Source organism: Lonchura striata, chromosome 1 (genome assembly GCF_050655825.1).
Source record: "Lonchura striata isolate lonStrDom1 chromosome 1, ASM5065582v1, whole genome shotgun sequence".
Classification (NCBI taxonomy): Eukaryota; Metazoa; Chordata; class Aves; order Passeriformes; family Estrildidae; genus Lonchura; species Lonchura striata.
The window spans coordinates 105,347,886-105,371,074 of NC_140703.1; the positions used below are offsets into that span (position 1 = coordinate 105,347,886).

The window sequence follows — 23,189 nt, forward strand, 5'->3', positions numbered from 1 at the left end:
TATTGTAATTCTTGTGTTTTTCCAAACTGATTTCCCCCTTAATTTGATTTTGAGCATCTGATTAAATTTACCCTCCTTGAAGAAACAGACATTCAATTTAACTCTAGCTCAACATTCTCCTGGTATCAAAATGAAGTTTTCATGGTCACACTTCTAGCTACAGAGTAATTTTGTCACTGCTTTAAAGGGGCATTCTCTAACCAATGACAATATGTTGGCTTCCTCCTGCACAGCAGAACAATAAACTGTACAATGCAAAAGGCACTCTTCAGACAACTACAAATCATTGAATTACAGGATGAAGGAAAACCCAATGAGCATTGGTATTTATTTTACTTACTTATACCACATGGAACCAAATTCCATACCCAGAAGCACAGGTGCCTCTGGTTCATTACCACAGACCCCTTCTCAGATGGCTGCATCAATGAGACCTTCCAAACACATCTCTTTCACAACTCCAAGTGGACATCCAGGCTGGGCCTAAATTATTTAAGTAGGGATCAAATCTTGAGATCCTGTATGTCTCTGAGCTATTTAATGTGTGAAAAATAAAAAAACATTAAACAGAAACGTTACGCAGAAGAATTCTACTGGGTCAGATCAAAGGTCCACTTAGTCCAGAATTACACCACTAATAGGAACCAGCAGCAGACACTAAGGCAAACAATTTTACAAGGGGTAACCACACAGTCCTTTTTTCCACTCTCTCCTCCCCACATCCAGAGCCTGCCACGCAGGCAGCTCCTCAGGCACAAATGTCATCTTATCACTTATTAGTCCCTGATAGATTTTTTTTTTCTGTTAATTCACCTCATTGGTTTTGAGCACATCTAACCTCTTGACACCCAGCAGATACTGTAAGACTGGGTTCAATTTAATCACACACCACAAGGACCAAGTTTTCTGTTGTTTGCTTAAGCCACTACCCAGTAATTCCACCTGATGTCCCTTGTTCTTGTTCTGGGAGAAGCGCAAACAATCATTTGCTACTTATTTTCTCCATGCCACTCATGATTTTAAACACCGCTATCGCATGCCTTTCCACCTTCCCCTTCCCCATCTAAAGAGTCTATCTAATCAATCTCAATTCACAAGCTGTTCTTTCTTTGTGAAAACACTTGTCAGGTTTCTCTGTCCCCTTTGAACACTGGCATACCATTTCTTAGACGTGGAGACCAGAGCAGCGCACAGTAATCAAGAGGTGAATAGACAGCAAAATAATTATTTTGTTTGCTGTGTCTTCCCTAGCAATTTCTGACAATCCATTTGCTTTTGAGCATTGCTCTGCCCTCAGCCAACATTTCTCAGAATTACTGACAGCTAATTTGAGCTCTGTTCCCTGAGTCACAATAGGCAGTTTAAAGCCCATTTCAGCATCGTACAGTCAGGTTTATTTTTTCCCCGTGTGCGTTATCTTGTGGTTATTGGCACCAAATGCAGGTTGCCATTTTACTGCAATTCCACTCACCACATTTTTAAAGTAGATTTTTATTTCCCCTTCCCTGAATAACTCTGTCAAAGAAGCAACCAGCTTCTATTTAGGACATTTTCCAGACCACTTATGAATATGCCAGACATCACAGAACTCAGTGCAGATCCCTGTGGGATTCCACTTGTTATCTCCCACTGAAATACCTGACTGTTTATTCCTACTCCTCACATCATTTCCAGCAGGGAACTTTCCTTTCATCCTGCTACTGTTTTGCTTCTTTAGGATCTTCCGACTGAGGAGCTTATCAAAAGCTTTAGGAAAATCTGAGCACACTGTACCAACCAAATCACCCTAATCCACACTCATGTCAGTGCTTCAGACAAAGAGCAGTGGATTTCTCTCAGACACGGTTTCTCTTGACAAAAGCCACACTGACATGTTTCCAAAGTCCTTTTTAAACAGAGGTGACAAATTGCTATTTTCCCTTTCTGGGGTACAGTAGATGTGTGGGGCAGAGGTGCAGGAGTTCCTGTTCCGCTACTAAAAGCTGGCTGAATCTGAGTGTGCAGTGGTTGCAATGACCAAAAGTCCCCCCAGCCCTAACCAAACAAGGCTCTGCTTGCCCTTCTGAATGATGCCAAGCACTGCTTCTTCTCCAGGGATTCCCCTTTAGTGCCTTCAACTCGTGCTGCTTCACAGAATCCCTCTCACCATGACTCTCCACCAACACTCCTGCTTTTTTCTGCAGCTGCTCAGTTCTGTGAATTACTTCCACACCTTTAGTGCCCAGAACACCCCACAGAAGAATCCTTCCCTCAGCAGCCAAACCTCTCCTGCAGCCAGGCTGCACCTTCCTTGTGAACTCAGACCTTCCTGAAGCTCATGGAGGGGCTGGGACCTGCTCTCACAGGGGAGAGGCACCTGCCTTTCTCCCCCACCTTCAGCCAATCCTGAAGAACATGACATGATAGAACTATCTTTTAACTAAACTCCGAATTAAAATTCATGTGGGCTGCCCAGTGAGGAAAATTTTGAAGCCACAGAACTATACTGATGCTTCCTTTTACAATCAGAGATTAATCATCTTAGTGTTATGGCTGCTCATGTAAAGCCTGAGGCATTAATTAAATTAATGTAAGTGACAGAGTTTGCCTAATAACATTCAGCTATTTGACAACATATCTGGTAGCTATTTCAAATTGTTGTGGCTATTCCAAATAAAATTTTACTATGCAAACAAACTTGGTTTCTAATTTTACCTGGTTTTATGTTAATGAGCTTATTCTTATCCTATTCTTATCCCTTTTCAGATTTTTTATTTAATGCCTTGAAAAATATAAGCATGCACATTTCAGTGACAACTTAGCTTTTCAGAATATATCACAAGTTCTTAGAGATGTATACATAAAATCAGTAAAAAATCCACCAGGGTCTTAGGCACTGCTTTGCATGTATGAGGTGCTATCTGTAAAAGAATTCAATCAGAAAATTCATTACAAAATGTGAGAAATAGCCCAGAACCTTCAGTCTAGTGTATGTTGAAATTTATGAAGTGGTGTTAAGGGAAAATTGTTTCCAGAAGGCATCAGATAAGATAGCAAAGATGAAGACTTCCAAATAAGGACTTGGAAAACAGACACACACAGTGATGCCCAAAATATGCCTTTTTAATTCCAGGTACCAATGCTTCAGTTAACAGGTAGATCTGTATTCACTCATGCGAAGCCAGACCAGGGATTTGAAATGTTCCTGTCCCTGAAAACAGTTATTATGAAGTATGTTAATAGTAATGGAGTATTCCCAGCTGAGGAGGTGAAACTTTTCAGTGGAAGAAAACTACTTAATTTGACAGATTTAGGTGTCTGTGTGCACACATGTACATACAGAGACCATGTGAACTCATGGAGCATTGTAAAAACACAGGCCCTGATTTTCTCAGTCTTTTTAATATTGAAAGGTGAAACAGCTAAAGTGGCACTACTTTCCTGTTGTGAAACACCCTCAAATGTTTCCTCTCACATGAAATGTCTTTTGAGCTGGACCACTTAAGTCCCTGGGGCCACAGTAAGTACCACTAAGTAGTAAATGGTATAATTTACTGCAAAATTTGTGTACGAAAAATCTCCCTCCACAGCAGCCCAGAAGCCAGAAGGACACATGCACAATTAATATTTCAGGACTTAGAACTCATAAAAAAAGGAAAATTCAGAAATTATAGATACCAAGCCCAAGCACATGAGGACAATCACTGCACAGAAATCGAGCTTGAATGAACAGTTTCCAACTAATTAAAACCTAATAACCATAGCAATGTTTCCAGCTCTGCATGCTTCATTAAATGTTTAAGTTTTTCCACTGACTTTCATTTCATATATTTTAGCAATATTTGTGTCTCTTGATGCATTGCTGATGCTCAGATTCAGTTCAGCTTTCCCAAGTCTTTATTCCACACTGATTTCTGAGTCAACCTTTCAAAGATGATGTTCCTCCAAACCCAAGCCTGGTCCAGCTGTTTTGAGATATTTAACCAGGGCAGCAGCATCCTGTGGGCCGAGTGAGAGAAGGGTAAGGGCAGATTTCTCCTGGTGATGCCTGTATACTCTACTCCAGCCAGCCTCTGAAGACAGCCCTGACCCTGCTGCATGTCTCAGCAGCAGTTTTCTGCTGGGGAAGGGAGGGTGGAGGGAGCTGCTGGCCTCTCCCTCAACCAGCCCACAGCAGAAGAAGCCTGCAGGCATAGCAGGGTATGTGTCATCTGCCCTGACACAAACCTCATGTAAGAACAACAACCAAATCGTGGCAAAAGGCTCCTCCTCACTCTTCTGCTTTCAGCCACCCAAGGGCTGTTCAGGAACATCACAGTATTTGCTTGTTTCCCCAAAGTCTTTTCTTCAAGCATCTCATAATTACAAGGAAGCTCATCTTTCATGTAAATCAATGGCCATCTTGGGCTTCCATGGAAATCCAGACATGTGTATCCCTCATGCACACCAGGAACCAGACTGGTCCAAAGATCTCCAAGCCTCTTACTGCTACTGCTTTCCATCTTCCAACCTCTCAGCATCTGGGTTTAGCAACACTGCACAAAAGCATAGGACTCACCATTTCTTCCTTCCAGGCTGGGGGCTGTTGTCTGGCTCACTGTGGGGAGTGAGGAAGGAGGGAGCATTGGCTGGTGTGCTGGGAAGCGATCACTGCTGCCCAGCAGAGCTCACGCTCTCCAATTGTGGAAGCACTGCTGCCACCAACAGCAGGCTTCACACCACGAGTGCTCAGGCAAAGAGCAAAACCTTTACAGCTTCTGGAAAACAGACAGCCCCTGTAGCTGCAGACAGGACAGACTTCTGTTTTCTACGAGTGGGTGCAGAAGGATTTAGTACATTTGCTGACCAGGCTATACATTCTGTCCTCTGGAGCCTTCTGCCTGCTCTTTATTTGCAACTTTTCAAAGAAAACCCCTCTGTGAGGCAGGACAGACCAGTGACAGTCTATCCCTCCTCCACAAGAGCAGCCCTGCAGCAGCTCTCCTGCCTTCAGCAGAAGCACCCAGGAGCAGCGAGATAGGAACGGGAATGCACTGAAGCACAGAGTAGCTTGGGATTACAATGAACTACTGACCCTTAACATATCATTTGGTAAACATAAAGAGTTCTTTGCTCTGGTGACCTACTCAAGCACAGCCAGGCAGCAGGCACAGCAAGCAGGTGACTCTCAAGCTGTACTGCTGCTGCCTGGGGAGGAGCAGAGCACAAAGCTCATGGCCCAGCCCAGCCTTTCAGCACCAATGCCAACTTGCCACAACAGTTTCTAGATGGCTTTCTAGTAAGAAAACTGAATGGGTAACAAAAATGAAATTAACAGAAAGATTATGTCAGATATTTTTAATGAGGCATTTTTTAAATGAATTATTTCTTGCTAAACACTAAGAGGCTCCAGTCTGTTGGTAATGTGGCTGCAGACTCAACAGGACAAAAGTCATCATCTCAAGCCTCTGAGAAATGGCAGCAAGTGTTGCAAATGACCTTGAAGACTGCTTTCCTACAGGATGATCAGGAGATACAGAATCTGACTTCTTTGGTTGTTTTTTCTTTTAATGCTGCTTGTTTCATTTCCATTAAAAATACCATCTGGCAGAAAACTTATCTTAGAAATCAACACCCAGGTCTAAGAGAGGAACTCTGCTCCATGAACTATTCTGTGTTATCAGCCTTCTTAACTGGCAACTTCAGTTCACTCAATAGTTGCTCACAGCAACTATTTCAAAGCGTAGGCTTGAGGAATAATCCCTTGCAACAGCTATTTGTGCAGAAGGTCAACATATCATTTTATATATCTCAGCAACATTTACCATCTTCAAAATCTTAGAAAGTTTTTAAATCTTTTTTAAAATAGAGGGATTATTCGGCAGCACCTCCCACACAGTGAATGACAGAGATGACACAAATTTTGACAAGACAGCTGCAGTTGTAGAGTGGTTCAGATATATCCATCCCTGTGTCCAGGGACAGGCTTTGGGTCATGCCTGGAGTGGCACAGGGAGCATTAACTGTGCTCATGCAGAAGTGTTATTTTATTTGCTGATTACACGATGGTGTGAACCAACCCATTCCCCTTTTCATCACTTTAGACTCCATACTGAGGAAAACAGGCAGAGTATACTGGTTCTTATTCTTGTCTTATGATTTAAGTGTGCAAGTTGCACACTGTGCTTTATTTTGGGCTTCAAGAGCAGCAGAAAAAAGAAAAGCAGCTGTACCCAACTGTTGCAAGTATCAGTATCTTCTAAACATTTTTGTCTATATTTTGATTCTATAATGGTAAATATGATTGTAGGGTTTAAACATATAAAAGCTCTGCACACAGGTAGTATACTTCAAATGTACTACCTATAGTACCTATAGTATCTTGAAATCCCTATGCTTTCACTTAAGAATTTGTAAACTTGCAAACTTCTCCAAACGTCTAAGAATGATGCCTTTCTTAAAAATAAGTAAACATGTAATAATAAATAATACTCATATCTATGTACCACGGGTTTTTTTCCCTTTAATCATGGTAAAAAAACAGCACTAGATTTCAAGTTTAGTTGTGGTTGATCAAATATTTACTCTTGCACAGAGGCATAGCTTCCCAAGGCTACTAGGAAAGTTGACAAATCAAAGCAGAGAAAGAGCTTTGACTCTAACAGGAGTTGTTTTAGTATTAACACAAGTAATTTACAGTTTACTACATAACTTATATGCTATATTAGACTATTGGATTTATCTGCAGGAGACTTATGCCATATACCCATGGTCCAAGGAACAGAAATATTGGGTCCATTTCATTTCCAATTACTAAGAAATTTTGCTTTGTAAGGAAATCTTTAGGTCCTTGCATTAGACCAAGCAGGCAAGCTGAAATAGTTGAACCTCTGAAATATTTGCAAAATTGAACTGGGATAGGTGAGAATGTTACCATAAAAAAGGTAAAGTCTTCATTTATTTACAGCAATTCTAGATGAAGCACAGAGATTTCTAAAAGAGCAGAGAAGAACCAGGGCCTGTGCACTCCACTCCAATTAAAGTAGAGATAACAGCTTTTTGGGCTGCTTCTCACAGAAACTGTGCATAGCTAGCAAAAAAGGAAGCAGGAAAAAATCCAGTATTGATATCAGTACTCCATAGTGACCAGGTTAAAACTCATTTTCTGTTACACATCTTCACCTCTTTCATCAGAACTTTTATGGGTTTTTTTATTTTTTCTTCCTTTTAAGAGACTACTGTAGTACCACTAGCATCTTCACTCTCAGAGTTTATTCAATACAGTAAATTTTTACTGAAAAATTATATAAGCTTGACTGTTGTAACAAGTTCACAGGAACTGGGGCTGTTTGTGAGGACTGAATATAGATTTCAACTTACATTTCCTATACTCGTGAACCTTGTATTTTAGAGAAAAAGATACCAGATCCCAGATTTTAGGGAATTTCAGACTCTTGGAGACTAGATGACTTCAGGTCTTTCCATCAGTATAGCAAGCATCGTACTGCCATCTAGTGAGCAATGTAAAAGCAACCGACACACCAAAGTGAATAAATATTTCTCATTACAAGCCGTTTTTCATAAGTGCAATAGAAAAGAAAAGTAAATTTGGAAGTGTATGGAACACAGCTAGAAAATAGATAATATAAAAATCTTTGCAAGATAAAAGTGAAGAGGACAGGCAGGCCAGCATAACAAGAGGAGTTAGGAGTTCTTTATGACCATGTTATCCCACCATCCTGGGAATGCAGCCTTCTCTCCTACACGGATCAAGGGGTCACCCATGCTTCAGACAGTAGGGTCAATTTTTTGACAATAGCTAAATATTCCATTTTCCTTCACTGCCCAAATGCAAGGCATGTAGGACAGCCATAAGCTTGAGCAAAGCTTTAGTGGCTACCCACAGAAGAGGCATCCCCCAGGTGCCACCAATAAACATCAGCAACATCTGTTCCCATTCTGGTTTAAGAGAATAGGAAATTAGGTTGCCACAGGGCTTCTTTCCATCCACGAGGCTATGGTTCTTGAGGACAAGACACAGCTTTGCTTTGTCTGAGCAGAGAGGTGACAAATTTTCCACCTTTTCCCAAAGGCTGACTGAGCTCAAGGCTTGGACCTGAGTGCTCTAGGCTCAGTTCAGATCTGAGAAGGCAGAACCACGGGTGGGACCTGTGACTGCCACTGATGGAGATCACTGCAGTTGGCACAGTGAGGTTGCTGCTCTGTGGGTGAAGGTCTGCCTTGGTCAGCACCTCCAGACAAAGCCAGCAAGGTGATTTTGGCAGGCAAGCTCCTGGCTGTGATGGCCTCAGGGCACAGCAGCAGGCTGCCAGCAGCAGGTCCAGACATCCAGCATTGGCTTTCCAGTGCAATTCCTCAACTGCCCTTCACAGTCCACTGACTTGCAGAGAACAGCAGATGTCTAACAGGTGTTGTTCAGCACTGACTTTCCCTGTCCTCATCAGTACAGACGGCCAAAAATTGTTCTAGTGCACATAGGTGTTTTGGGCACTTTCTTTGCATACAGACTTGTTAAAGGAAGAAAAAATGAGATAGAGCATAAACACACTTGTAACCCACTCTCAGGTGACTGCCAAAGGAAAACTGATGAGGTCCTGCAAAGACTACATGATTTGTCAACTCAAAAAGGTGGTTTCACAATGTTTGTTTTTATTCACAAACCTGCAGATTCTGTCAGCCCTCACAGAGGCAGAAGAAAGCTTGGAACAGAGGTGCTTTAGAAACCATACTCCCCCCTCGCCCTGTGACTAGCAGTACCAGCCATCCTTTGTTGCCATGGTCAAACACATCAGTAACCTGCTCTGCCCTGCTCCCATCCCACAGGCCCTGCAGGGTTTCTGACACCAATGACATAGGAAGCAGAGCTGGCTAGAGGAAAAAGAAAAGAAGCAGAACTTTTCTATGGGAGGTGTGTATGCAGAGGAAAAACATAAATTCATCTCTAAATATTAATGCATTCTCCAAAGTCTGCAGGAATGAATATGTCTATGATGCATCTATAGAATAAAAGGGGCAGGTTTTACAAAGTCTATGTTTACTCAGTTCATACTGCTTCCACTAGCTGACAACACAAGCAGAAGTCAGGATATGTTGCCACAGCTCTCTTCACAGAGAGCAGAAGGCACAACTTTCCAGGTATTGTCCTGGGGAAGGCTGTGAGAAGATCAGAGAAAACAATGAGAAACAATTCTATCTTCACTTGCTGCACCGGTTGTTGTGCACATGTGGAATGTGTTATGGAGATTTGTTTACTAAAGGTTGATTTCTTAATTGGCCACTGGTGATGGTGTTTGGATTTGAAGGACAAATCTGGTCTGTCTGTATTGGACTGTCTGCATGGGTCATGGTTTTTTCTTGGATAGAATGAGATGGGATGGGATGGGATGGGATGGGATGGGATAGGATAGGATAGGATAGGATAGGATAGGATAGGATAGGATAGGATAGGATAGGATAGGATAGGATAGGATAGGATAGGATAGGATAGGATAGGATAGGATAGGATAGGATAGGATTAGGATGGGATTGGGATGGGATAATAAAGTAATTGATCAGCCTTCTGGAATCATGGAGTCAATGCTAATTATTACCCAGTGGGGACTCCTGCTATGATAAGGAGGCAGCTCTGTTAAAGCAAATGGCACCACCTAACACTCCTCAGCTTGATGCACTCTTTCTTCAAGGCCCCTTTGCAGCCAGCACACACACAGCTGACCTCACCAGTCTGGCCTTAGCAAGAGCTAAAGAGAAGAAGTGCTCTCTAATTGTTAATTTTAATTATGGTCATTTTGTTCCAATCCCTCTCACAAAACAGATGTTTTCTACCCTACTTTCTCCAGAAAAGTTTCCTGTGCTATAGACTTTTTGTCATGCACGATGAGCAATGCAATATATTTGTTAAAATGTCCCTGTAAACCATGAAGAGAATAAAACCAACTGCTAGATTCACCAGCACAATATTGAACATCTGCTCCATCTGTTCTAGGAAATGGTGACGGGTATCTTGCTACAATATATTACACTAATTTTTCCAAGATATTTTTATGTTTGGTCATTTAAATTGCAGTGAGGTATTTTATTACCACACAGAACCTCCATAACCACGTCTAAACTGCTTCAGTAACCTAAATCACTCCCTGCTTACATAACTTCAGTGCCACTGTGGCAATGACATCCTGCCACTATCAAGCCCTTTGCCAAAACTGAGCCTTCCTCATGGGGCTGGATAGGGAATGACAGGAGCAATGCTGCCTGGGTACAGTGGGGGAAAGGAAGGATTTAGGAGATTTCCCCTTATATGTGCTGAACCTTCCCAGCTGCAGAAGAGCTGTGTAACAGGATGAATGTAGCAGTGTTTCTCTTATCACATTTTCACAGCATCACTTAATATCACCAATTCAAACACAACAATCAGCATGCAGTCAAGTATTTAATCACTGGGAAAAGAAATACTGCTGGCCATCTTCTCCATTTAGACTCTGAAGAGTGGTATATATTTGGATTTCATCATGGATTCCATTTATGAATTGCTTTCATCTTTTAATCACTTGCAGAAGTCTTGAGAGTATACCATCAGCCAGAAAGTCTTTCTTGTTGCTCTTTTGAACTCTATCATATATATATATATATAGGCATGATCCATGCTTAATCCATATATATACTTAATCCATGCCTATATATACTATATGTTCTACATATATATAGGCATGTTCCATGCCTATATATACTTAATCACATATGAACCTCAAATTAGTGCTGCTAAACTAACATTATATTCTGCAGATAAAACCTTTTTTTGTCCTTCAGCATTTTCTCCACTCACAAGAGGCCTGCTTTTTTTCTATTTTACTGCATTCATTTTACTGGTTTTCTCTCACATTTAGAAATACATAGGAATATCTTTCAACTGCAAGGTTTTACTATTATGCAAAGTCCATACCTTGCAACTGCTTTTTTTTCTTTCAACCTTACTGTATGTCTACCTTTCAAATCATTGCCATATCCTACAGCTCAAAACACCAGCACAAAGAAAAGAGCAGGGTCAACCAAAATAACTTTCTCTGTGAACTCACAGAGGCCAAGATTGTCACTTTTCTTATGAGCACTGAGACTGAGGAAAACTTGATATTAAATTCAGTGCTACTAAAGTTAGATCATGTAAGACAGTAATCTATCAACACATTTTAGCATGCTTAAATGTAAAGCTTGTCTTGTTCCAAGATCAATGGGAATACACAGATTGTATGCTTTTTTCCACCACAACCAGAGTGTTTAACATGAGCAAATGAGTTTTCTTCATCCTCCTTTTAATGACATGACCTTGATAGGGGAAGGGGTGTCAAACAGCAGCACTGAAAAGAACAGGTTTTATCCTGCTTTCAACACTTGAGGAGGTATGAACAGAGAATGGCCACCACCAACTCCCAGTGAGAAAAACAGGGCAAGGGAACTTCATGTGCCATCAAGTTCATTTCCTCTTTAGGCAGACATTTGATACAATTTTTTATAATTCTACACATGCTGATCAAGCTTGGTAAATATGCAGGTGTTTTGTTCCTGTACTCATGAGAAGGATCTTCCAGAGCCTTACACTTCTGACCCTCAATAATCTTCAATCCCTTCCTTCAGGTGGGCAAATGTGCCCAAGGAAGATTATTACTGTGACAGTAAGGATATGAGTGGCATGACCCTAACTTGTAGAACCTAGACTGGAATTTAAAGGCAAATACCACAAGAGATGGAAAGGAGACCTTTCTGGAGAGAAGTCCAAGTTTTGGGAGAAAGGAACACTTAAATCATAGGTTAAGAAGTCCAAGCATGTCTGCAAAATCTTGATTCTCCTGCTCCTGTGAATTTAATTTTGTGAAGTATCTTCATAAAGAGTGAAATCTGTTACAGAAAACCACAAAAATATTAGGATTTTTTCAAGACACAATGTATAATCACAGGTACCTTCCTTCTCTTCTTTTACAGAGCCTTTATTCTTTGAAAATGGCCCTCAGCATATTTTTTTTGCCTCTGCTCTTTACATGCCTGTTCTGTATCATTTGAAGGAAAAAAAAAAATTGTACTGTCCATTCTGGCACAGGTACCACAGCATCCTGCAGCATTTATCACACATCATCTGCTGAGACAGGCTGCAGTGCAGACGATCCTGAAATCATCAGTCTGGACAGCTTTTACTGGACCACCAGTTTTCCCAGAAGATGGCATCCACAGTGCTTAAGGCACAAAAGGTCAACATTTTTGGTAAGGGACAGCTCCAGCTCTTTCACACCCTTACTTTTAAGGATCATGGGTAGAATTTAATTGATACACTTGACAGATGACCTGACCTGTCCCTGTCCAATAGGTATGCCTATTCAACCAGAAATTGTGCTGCAAAGCCTTACCAACTGCTTGTCAAAGCCTGCTTACTGTCTTCAAAATCTGTGGAATTACATTCAATCTATGCTTATTTTATATGCTTATATGTAATTGTTTTGTGATATGAACCACAATCTACTCAGCACTGAGAAAAATGACCTCTCACTGGGCAAACTTGAACCAAGGCATCTGGGTCACAGAAATTATCACAGTGCTGGAGCATCTCTTCTGCAAATGTTGAGGTTGTTCAGCCTGGAGAAGAGAAGGCTCCAGAGAGACTTTAGAGCAGCCTTCCAGTACCTACGGGGGCTTTTAAGGAAGATGGGGACAGATTTTTTAGGAGAGCCTATTGTGATAGGCTAAGGAGTAATGGTTTCGAATTACAATGCCATATAGTGCTTAACACCACATATAAAGACATTTTTTACAATGAGGGTGGCAAAATACAGCACAGGTTGAGCAGAGGTGGATGCCCCAACCCTGGAAACATTCAAGGTCAGGCTGGACAGGGCTCTGAGCAACCTGATCTAGCTGAAAATGACCCTACCATTGGAGGCATATTAGAATAGACTATCTTTAAAGGTCCCTTCCAACCCAAACCATTTTGTGATTCTGTGAATTAAGGCACTTAGTATTTAATTTCTGTCGCACCACACTCTTACACAGTCACCACGTGCACTACATGCTGCCCATTCATGAGCTGCTGCCCAGCTGACAATTCAAGGTTTTGGGCCTGAGGCAGTACCCCTTTTCTGCATTTCCTCTATTCGTGAGGCCAGAATGCACAATCTGCATTTGGCATAGCTGGGTATGGCCGCGAGTGGTGGCGTGCCCACAGAACCCACGCTGCCACAGATGAGAGGCGATAGCAGAGGGAGCCCATCACAATCAGTGTCCTTCTGCAATCCGGATTCGTGCGCTCTCTCCACACACACACGTGTTCTTTCCCCCTTTCTCTGCACAGCCCGTCACTCCCGTTCCCTCCGAGGCCGGAGACCGAGCCCGCAGCCCCGCGGCACTGCCCGCGCCCAGCGCCCGGCCCCACAGCCCGGGCCGGGGTTCCTGTACCGGACCCGGGCCGGGGTTCCTGTGCCGGACCCGGGCTGGGGTTCCTGTGCCGGACCCGGGCCGGGGTTCCCGCGCCGGACCCGGGCCGGGGTTCCCGTGCCGGACCCGGGCCGGGGTTCCCGCGCCGGACCCGGGCTGGCGGTGCAGGGCCCGGGCCGGGGTTCCTGTACCGGACCCGGGCCGGGGTTCCCGCACCGGACCCGGGCCGGGGTTCCCGTGCCGGACCCGGGCTGGCTGTGCCGGACCCGGGCCGGGGTTCCTGCGCCGGACCCGGGCCGGGGTTCCCGTGCCGGACCCGGGCTGGCTGTGCCGGACCCGGGCCGGGGTTCCTGCGCCGGACCCGGGCCGGGGTTCCCGTGCCGGACCCGGGCTGGCTGTGCCGGACCCGGGCCGGGGTTCCTGTGCCGGACCCGGGCTGGGGTTCCTGTGCCGGACCCGGGCCGGGGTTCCTGTGCCGGACCCGGGCTGGCTGTGCCGGACGCGGGCCGGGGTTCCCGTGGCGGACCCGGGCTGGCTGTGCCGGACCCGGGCCGGGGTTCCTGTACCGGACCCGGGCTGGGGTTCCTGTACCGGACCCGGGCCGGGGTTCCTGTACCGGACCCGGGCCGGGGTTCCTGTGCCGGACCCGGGCTGGGGTTCCTGTGCCGGACCCGGGCTGGCTGTGCCGGACGCGGGCCGGGGTTCCCGTGCCGGACCTGGGCCGGGGTTCCTGTACCGGACCCGGGCTGGCGGTGCAGGGCCCGGGCCGGGGTTCCCGTACCGGACCCGTGCCGGCTGTGCCGGACCCGGGCCGGGGTTCCCGTGCCGGACCCGGGGTTCCCGTGCCGGACCCGGGCTGGCGGTGCAGGGCCCGGGGCCAGCACACGGCCCGGCCCGGCCATGCGGCGGGCGGGTGTGCGCACCAAGCTCCTCCCCGGCGCCGCCGCCCCTCGCCGCGGGGCCGCGCAGTCGCTCGGCGGGACATGGAGGCGGGCGGCGGGGCCGGGGCGCGGCGCTCCGCGCTGCTGCTGCTCCTGCTGGCGGCGGCGCTGGGCGGCGAAGCGGAGGCGGAGGAGCCGCGCCCGGCGCGGCAGCGCGGGGACGAGCAGTGCCATTACTACGCGGGCGGGCAGGTGTACCCCGGGGAGGCGGCCCGGCTGCCGGTCTCCGACCACTCGCTGCACCTCAGCCAGGCCAAGAGTAGGTGCTGGGCGCGGCCGGGGCTGCGGGAGCGCGGGGCCGGGCGGGGATGTTCGCAGCGCGCCGCGGGGCTGCGGGCGGCGGCGGCGCCGCGCCGGGCGGAGCGCGGGGCTCCCGAGCCCCGCCGCGCCCACCGGCTGTGCTGCGGCCTCGGCCGCGGGGCGGAGGGAAGCAGCGAGGGCGGGCCGGCTCCTGCGGAGCTGCGTGTCCATCGTGGGCCCGTCCGACGGGCTCCGGCGAGGCCCGCGGTTCCGGAGATGGCGAACGAGTTCGGGGGAGCGCTTGAGGGATCCGCAGGAACGTTCTGTGCTCGCACTGCAGTGGATCACAAACAATGCACGGCGCCTCCCGGGCCCGCCGCCGCCGCGCTGGGTTTGGCGCTGCTCTCGTGCCGGGGCTCTGGTGCGGTTTAAGTGCTTTACGTGACAGACCTGGGGACAAACACCGCAAATCGCATCGCTGTGAGATGTGCAGGGACACCTGCTCAAAGTCTGGCCTGCAGGACGGAGAGTACAGAGAGGTCACACAGATATCTTCCCTGTGAGAGTTTTAAATGCTTTTCCTTTACAGAGCAGGGCATACATCATACATTCTGTTTTAAACGTTTGCAAGCAGATGCTACCAAAAAAAAAAAAAAAAAAAAAAAAAAAAAAAAAAAAAAAGAGGGAAAATCAGCCAAGATATTTGTAACCGATACCTTAATTTAGAAAGGAGTCAAGATATACAGTATTTCGTTTAATATCTTTTCCTTCTCCCTCATAATCTGAAGGTCCTTGTTACACATCCTTGAGAACGATATTCTGCAGCTGTGGGTTGTTCTAAGGAAAGGAGAGCCAAACAATTCAGGCATTGTCCAGATAATATTTAAGATTCCATGTATTTTTCTCAGAAGTTTTTCCCTAATTTGTTGGAGATATACGTCAATATCCTTGACATGGCAAGTGTATTCATACCACCTTGTAATTCCAGCATACCCTATCCTTTGTCTCAGAATTCACAGTGGTATGAAAACAGTACCTGCAGATTAGTTTTTAATATATTAAATTCAAGGTTAATCGCTTCGGATAGGAATAGTAAATACATTTCATGCCTTTCAACTGGATATTTTTTTAAAACATAGCTGTCTTCAAGTTAAATTTTGCTTAGGAGTTGTAACTTAATAAACATATGCTGCATTTTTAGGCGTTTGTCTTTCTTTAACCATGTTGTGGTGTATATTTTTTGTGGACCAGAATTCCAGACAGGTTTCCATGGCTAAAAAGTAAAGTGAATTTTAACTATTTTGTGCTTCTGGTTCCCAACAGCTATTTTTAACAGAACAATGAGAGTACCTGAAGTATTAAAGAGCTTTCCCCTGCAGTCTAGCAGTTGCCTTGAGCTGGCAGTGCACACAGGGTTTGTTCAGTCAGCCCAGATAAGGTTTGTGTGGCCTTGATTGTCGGTGATCAGCAGGGCTCATGTATGAGCACAAGCTGGTCAAATTATTTACTTTGTATGTGTACTAAAGCCTTCATTTCTTCATCGTTCTGTAACCTGTTTAGAGCTGGAAAGCAGTTTCATCTTGGAACTGTGCTGCAGATTGTTTTTCAAGCAAAAGGAAGAACAGCTGTCCTGGGGCAGCTTGGCTTGAACACAGGTGTTATATTCTGACTTCTAATTCAATGTTCTTTGCATTTCAGTCTCCAAGCCAGCACCTTACTGGGAGGGAACAGCAGTCATAAATGGAGAGTTTAAAGAGCTGAAGTTAACAGATTATGAAGGAAAATATCTTGTCTTCTTCTTCTATCCTCTTGACTTGTAAGTAGGAGCACTGCAGGCATAACACTGAGTGCAGCTACACTAGATCCGTAATTCATTAATTCTTCTCTTTTCTGAGGTCTTGTATTTTTTGTTTGGTGAGAATTTGGGAGAGAAGAAAGGAATGACAGAAGAAAATACATTCTTTGCATTTGTTTTCTCATCATGCATTGGTAAAATGACAACACAGTCTTTGTCCTAGTAACTGTGTCCACTAATTTGTGTCTCCAAACAAAACAAATGCCTAACTTAGTTAGGCAGACTCTATGTATTGTTTCATGCTGTAAATCAGTGCTGCAAGTAGAAGAAAGCATCCTTTCTAGAGTGTGTACAATATATCCAAGAGGTGGCATTTTCCCTTTAAGCTCATCCCATAACATCCTGTGAGCACTTAGCATTAACCTCCTTTATTTAGAATGCAGTAACTTCACTGATTGAGTGAAAACATCTCTGCTTTTTAAAGGACAATCCCATTCTTTTCCACAAAATGAAGATAAGAGGACAGAGGTACATAACTACTTTTAATATGATAACATCACTAGCTTTACTACTTCAGTTCTTCTGTAATAGAAAAAGTTGAAGACAAATTAGTTAAAACTTGCAGATTTGCACAGTAACAACAAATTATAGTATGATCCTCTGAAAGAATTGGTTTATAGTGCTTAAATTCAGCCACATTTGTAAAGTCTAAAAGGAAGTAACTGTACAAGCTCTGAATGCAGATTGTAAAATAACTGTAGATTTAGAGTCTTCAGAAATAATCCATTACTAACTAAGCTGGAGTCTGAGAGTGGAGGATTTGTCAGGCAGCATTTTGGTTAAATACTTGAAGGAGCAATAAAAATAAGCAAAAGCTGAAATAATTTACTATAAATACACCATTTAAAGTTAGGCAGAGAATTTACTGACTTTCTCATGAAATTTTGACTTTTATCTTGTCTTAAATCATCTAGTACATTTGTCTGTCCAACTGAGATCATTGCCTTCAGTGACCGAATTGAAGAATTCAGAGCAATAAATACTGAAGTAGTAGCATGTTCTGTGGACTCAAAATTCACTCACTTAGCATGGTATGTATCTTTCTCTTGTCTTTCACTAAACATTATTTATTCATGATTCCAACTTAGTAAAAGAACAGTACTCCCCAGATTTTTAGCCTGTGGAGGTATATCATAATGTGTGAAAGTGTGATGCTGTTGACACAAATGTTTAAAGTTTTAATCCTAGTGTGTGAAAGAATAAAGATTCTTTAAGCTTGTTTAATGTGTATTGTTTGCAATATGTCATGTCTCAGTCCAAAAAATACTACTAGAAAATATTAATGAAATCATCAGTAAATGTTTCACTTGTCCCAGTTCATGAGCATGTTGGCATAAAACAAATGGAACTGATAAGAAAAAGGTCATCATTAACAGATGTGGCCAAAACCTGCAAGCCACAAATACTGTTCCATCTTCTTTATGTGCAGAACAGAAAAAAATGTCACTTGCACTAGATCCTTCTGTCCATACTGATTTAGCTTGTGATTTCTGACTTGTGTAGGGAATATAAATCAGTATGAGAAATACATCTCTTATTTCCTTTCCTTCAAAGGATTAATACTCCTCGTAAACAAGGAGGACTTGGACCAATGAAGATTCCCCTTCTTTCTGATCTGACACACCAGATTTCAAAGGATTACGGAGTGTATCTGGAAGACCAAGGACACACACTTAGGTATTTCACTTGGTTGCAGTTGGGTTGGGGTTTTGCTGGGGTAATACTTACTGCTTCATATTTAAATAAGCATTTGAAATGTTTCTTTTAGAGCAGCTTTTACTTGGGGGTTCATGGCAAGTAGCAAATATTGAAGAACACAAGAAATTTAGTCATAATGAGTCAGAAGAAGGGTCAAGGTTAATATCCTGTTAAACAGCAGGCATCAGTAGAAACCTAGAGCAGGGCAAACAAACAGGATTTCCCAAAACTGCAGTTGCTCAGGGACCTCCCAAGTCCAGGTGGAGTCAAGACTTAAGGTTACCTGAAGAGATGCATTTGCCTAAAACTGAGTAGTTTCTTTTGGGATCCCTGTAATGGCCTAGCATCTGCAGCATCCCCTGGCAGGGCCTGTGAGAGCTTAGTTCCATGTTCTGCAAAGAAGTGTGTCCTTTTTGTTTTAAATGGAGCTCAGCTCATATCCTCTGATACCCAGGTAAAGAATGGTAGGTTACTGGTGGTTAGTATTATATGATGTTTGCAGACATCAAATTCCTCCCATCCAGCAAACATAAAATAGTGCATGAAAACACCACTACTGTTAATTCTGTTTCCTAACACACACACAATTTTTTTACTCACAGAGGCCTTTTCATTATTGACAATAAGAGAATCCTTCGACAGATCACAATGAACGACCTTCCTGTCGGGAGATCAGTGGATGAAACACTTCGTTTAGTACAAGCATTCCAGTACACAGACAAACATGGAGAAGGTGCTCTTTAAATATTGCCATATTGAACATTGTTTTACTTAGCCTGGAAGCTGTGTTAGCTTTTTGGAGGAAGGTTGTTCAGTAGCATTAAGGACTGCCTCATTCAGTGACTGAAGTGGTTTGATTGCCCTGCTTGATTCCATGGTCCCAGATCCTTAGGTTGTTTCTAGAATTGTAATTTACATTTCATTTCACATCCATGAGAGTGAGAGCATAAAGCATTCCTGTAGTCGGAATTTTGGCATGATGTACCATGTGTCACAAGCATAAATTTGTACAAAATATGAGGCTGTGAAGAATGAGGCCCAATATTTCAATACATTTTTGCATACTAAAATAATGGAGATGCAGGCCATCCTTGTCCTGTGTCATTCAGTGAGGACCTGTGACAAGTAATGAGTGTTTCATGGCAAGATACTGTGGAAATTATAGCACCATTACTTGTGTTTTTTGTATAAGTGCTATGTGCTCATCTTTCCCCAACAAAAAAATTCTGCTGTCTTCAGATCATTGCTTTGTATCAAAAATTCTTATTCCTCCAGTTCAAGCATGGGGTGAACTTTTTCACATTTCTTTAAGTAACTTATTGGAAGATTTGTTTAGATATGAATACATATTTAGCAACCTAACTTCCAGTTCAACTCAATGTCTCCAAGCATTTGAAAGTACCTTTATATGAAGGTACAAATCTATTCTGCTGTGCTGTACACACCTGAAAAAACAGATGCTGATACTTAGGCTATGCACATCTGACTAAGGAGATTTACCCACATTTAGTACAAAGCCAGCATACAGAATGTTGATTTGCAGTGTTTCCAGAAAACCACTTTTTTCCCCAGCTTTTCCATGAATGTTGAGGAGAGCTTCTGTAGAAGCTCTCCTTCATTATACAGGAAGAACTATTATTCTGTATTCTTCTTTGCACAGAATAACAGTTCTCCACAATTCCTTCTAGCATTTGAGGTGCTTTGTCTGCCAGCCTGTCTTAAAGCACTGTAATATGACATAACTGCTTGGGCTGAAGCCTCAGAGGGAGAGCTCTGCATAGATGAGAGCTTTACTCCAGAATATGCAGCTGTTCAGGTGGTCCCAGGGCTCCCAGATACACTGTGCTAAGCACATGCTGCAATTCCTTTGTTCCTAAGGAAGGTTACAAGTAAAATTAGTCTCTTGTGGAACTTTTGAACTGATCTCTTTGCTAAAAAATGCCTCTAATTTTGATTTTAAAGAAAAAAAGGTAAATCTTTGTGTAGTCACCTGAATTTTATTGCAAAACTTCTGTTTTACTAGAGTAGGTGTTCATTCTCAGATACTGCTTTGCCAGTACTTCGTGTAGAAGGGTACAAGAATTAAACTGAGGCATAGGCATCCATCCAGAGATGTGCAGTTTTCAGGTAACTGAAGGGGTGGGTGGTGTCAGGTATAAACTTGACACCATCCCATGTGTAAAGAAAACTGCACATTTAATAGTTTCAGATACTGACATGTGACATTTCATGGTGTTTTACTTTAAGGTCAGAAAGAGAATATTAAGGACACAAAAGTCCATGTGTGTAAAAATACTTGAGGTAACTTTGTCCCTTTTTTTTCAGTTTGCCCTGCTGGCTGGAAACCTGGCAGTGAAACAGTAAGTCACTGTTTATATTAACATGCATGTAGTACTAACAAGCACTCAGTTACCATTTCTACTAGAGCTAAATCCAAAATCTCAGCAACTTTCAGTGAGAAGGTATGAGTAATGTTGCATTATTAAACTTACACCGTTTGGATTACTATTGATTTCATTAGGGGATTGTTTCCCTCACACTAGACATCTCCCAGTTGTTTCAAACTCCTGATGTGTGAACCAAATTCACTTGATCAGCAGTGACTTTCTGATCAAGAACTTTTTCCTGTTAACGCCTGATGAGGGAAAGTTCAAAACTGTTGAATTTCTTGTATCTTCTTGGTTATTTGTCCATATAAATTATTGGTGGCTCTTACTGCAGATCCTGGGCACTACCTAAAAAAAGACAGACCAAAGTTCCCAGGCTGCTGTGGTATGTGCCAGAGCCAGTGCCACTATCAGCACTCCAGCAAGGAGCACTGCTTTGCTGTGCAATTCCCTCCCTTCTTTGCTACTCCTGGGCTCCATGTGACTGGAGGCAGAGGAGCCAGAGCTCACATAAACACTCATTGAACTTGTTTGTGTTCCCTGGCCCAGAGCAAACCTCAGCAGAATAATGAAACTTTCACCAGAGGTCTGAGCTGCCTTGTTCAGATGAGATCACTGTCACTTATTTGAGCATGTGGCTTCCTCCTGAACCATCTGGTGATGACAGAGCACTGTTGTTAAAGAGCTGGCTCAACAAAAACCAGGTCCCAGCAGCCTCTAAACAGAGTTAGTTTAATAGTAAAAACCAGTGGAATATTAAACCACGTTCCATTGCTGGATGTGAAGGTTTCCTAGGATGACTTGATGACTTGAACAAATATTAATTTTTTCAAGCTAGCAGAGGATTATCATAATGGGGGAAGCTGGATATTAAGACTGTAAAACAAAAAAGGGCAGGCTGGCCCAACATTTGTATTTTGGCACTGAAAAGTTCTGCCTTCCATAACTAGCATCACCTAGATAACATGACACTGATATATTTTCTAACAAACAGTCTTAAAATGCTGATACTAACAGCTCCAACACTCACAATTTAGTAATATAAAGCAGTACATAAGCATTCTCCACCTCCTCTGTGCTAAAGATGCAGACAATAGCAGAGTAGTTGAAAAAGTCTTTCTCAAAGATGTAGTCATGCCTTCTAAATATGTTTGATTTAATTAGATCAAACCAGAGGAAGCCATGAGAGTGTGGTGGCCAAGGGAAGAACTGTAAGTAAATTCTAAGCCTCTAGATTACAGATATTAATTTACCAAAATATCTTGCTTTTGGGGCAAGCTGTCAGAATTCTTCCTTTGGTAGGCTGCACTCTCTCATGTCTCAATTGTTTGAATCTCTCTGCTACTGCTGTTAGGCACCTTTAGGGATGCACAGTAATTAGTACCAAATCAACTGATAAATTTCTCTTCAGTGTTGCAAGTGAGTTGGCAGTGGCATCTTACTGTGAAATACTGTGCTGTTCTAGCTTTGTAGTTTGCTATGTTTTCCTGGCTTTGGTTTTTGACTAACATTTTCATTTTCTTTCTTGCACAGATAATTCCAGATCCAGCTGGAAAACTGAAGTATTTTGATAAACTAAACTGAAGCTCACTTTTGTTGAATTCTGTAGGTCACATTCAACCAGATTTTTGCCAATAAAATTTCATTAATTTTGGTACTTTTGTGAGTTTGATTAATATGTAACAGTAATAAAACATTAAAGGGCTCATTGTTTAAACAGAAGTCTAACCTGTGTGAAGCACAGGTACCTCATTAGTTATCAGAAAATATTCTTATGAAATACGTGTTTTCTCTTTAGGTTTTATTTAAATGCTCAGTCTTCCCCAAATCCACTTAGCATCATGGACTTAGATTCATCACTTTTGCTATTAACAGATTTCTTAATTTCTGCAAAAATCTAATGTGTTTGGTCACATTCTAGAAACTGTAGCTAGAAAAGAGCCATTTGGTTATTGTACATTTGTCTGTAGTCCAGTGGCAGTAGCAGCTAACTTAAAAGTTGCAGTTGCTGAATTAAATTTCCGGTCTGTGTAAAGCTTGAAAACATTTTTCAACTAGTAAGAACATACCCTACACTATATAAATCAGTACATCTGCACTGAAAAAAACACACCTCTACCAGTTCATGTGATTCAAGGGCTGAACCAGTAAGTTTTTCTATGCTTAAATTTGTAGTGTATTTGTTGATAAGATAGATTCTGTTCCACATTTTCTGAGTTTTGTCCCTGTCCCTACACTGTTAACAGATGGATGTGGGGGATAGTGTCCTGTGCCAATCCACTCCCTAACTGTGGTTCCTAGTTTTAAGGGAGTAGTTATAGTCTTTCCCAAGATAAGTACTGACATGTGACCATCAGAAACTCTTGTGGCTGATGGACAAGAATTTCTTCTTTGAAGTGAAAAAAAATCTCCATGTAAGACATTTTTGTGTGCACTGGAGAACCCTTTTCTGAGGAGGTCATCTTGCTTCTTCCCACCTCTTCCTGTTTTTGACGCGGTATTCTAGAGTCTGTGCAACTGGGAAAACAGCAACTGAAATGTGTGTCAGCTTTTCACCAGGATCATCCTTAAAAAGTCAACAGGCACCTTCCATCTCCAATCTGCAGCACTACATTATTACTCTTGGTTGGATCCCACATGCCTGAGAACTCACTTCCCCTTCCCTCACCAAACCAT

General features: G+C 43.2%; 1 protein-coding gene across 2 annotated transcripts; it reads left to right on the plus strand.

Moving 5' to 3' along the window:
• Nucleotides 1-14,357: 14,357 nt before the first annotated feature.
• On the plus strand, nt 14,358-22,170 carry PRDX4 (peroxiredoxin 4). 2 transcript variants are annotated; one of them, XM_085559954.1, is made up of 8 exons: nt 14,358-14,592; nt 16,272-16,389; nt 17,343-17,459; nt 17,983-18,105; nt 18,729-18,859; nt 20,452-20,486; nt 21,678-21,724; nt 22,047-22,170. In XM_085559954.1, the coding sequence occupies exons 1-8, from the start codon at nt 14,376-14,378 to the stop codon at nt 22,048-22,050; spliced, it is 792 nt and encodes a 263-aa protein (XP_085416080.1). In that variant the 5' UTR covers nt 14,358-14,375; the 3' UTR covers nt 22,051-22,170. The 2 variants fall into 2 exon arrangements, with proteins under 2 accessions (XP_085416080.1, XP_021408659.3); XM_021552984.4 differs by lacking the exon at nt 21,678-21,724.
• Nucleotides 22,171-23,189: the final 1,019 nt, after the last annotated feature.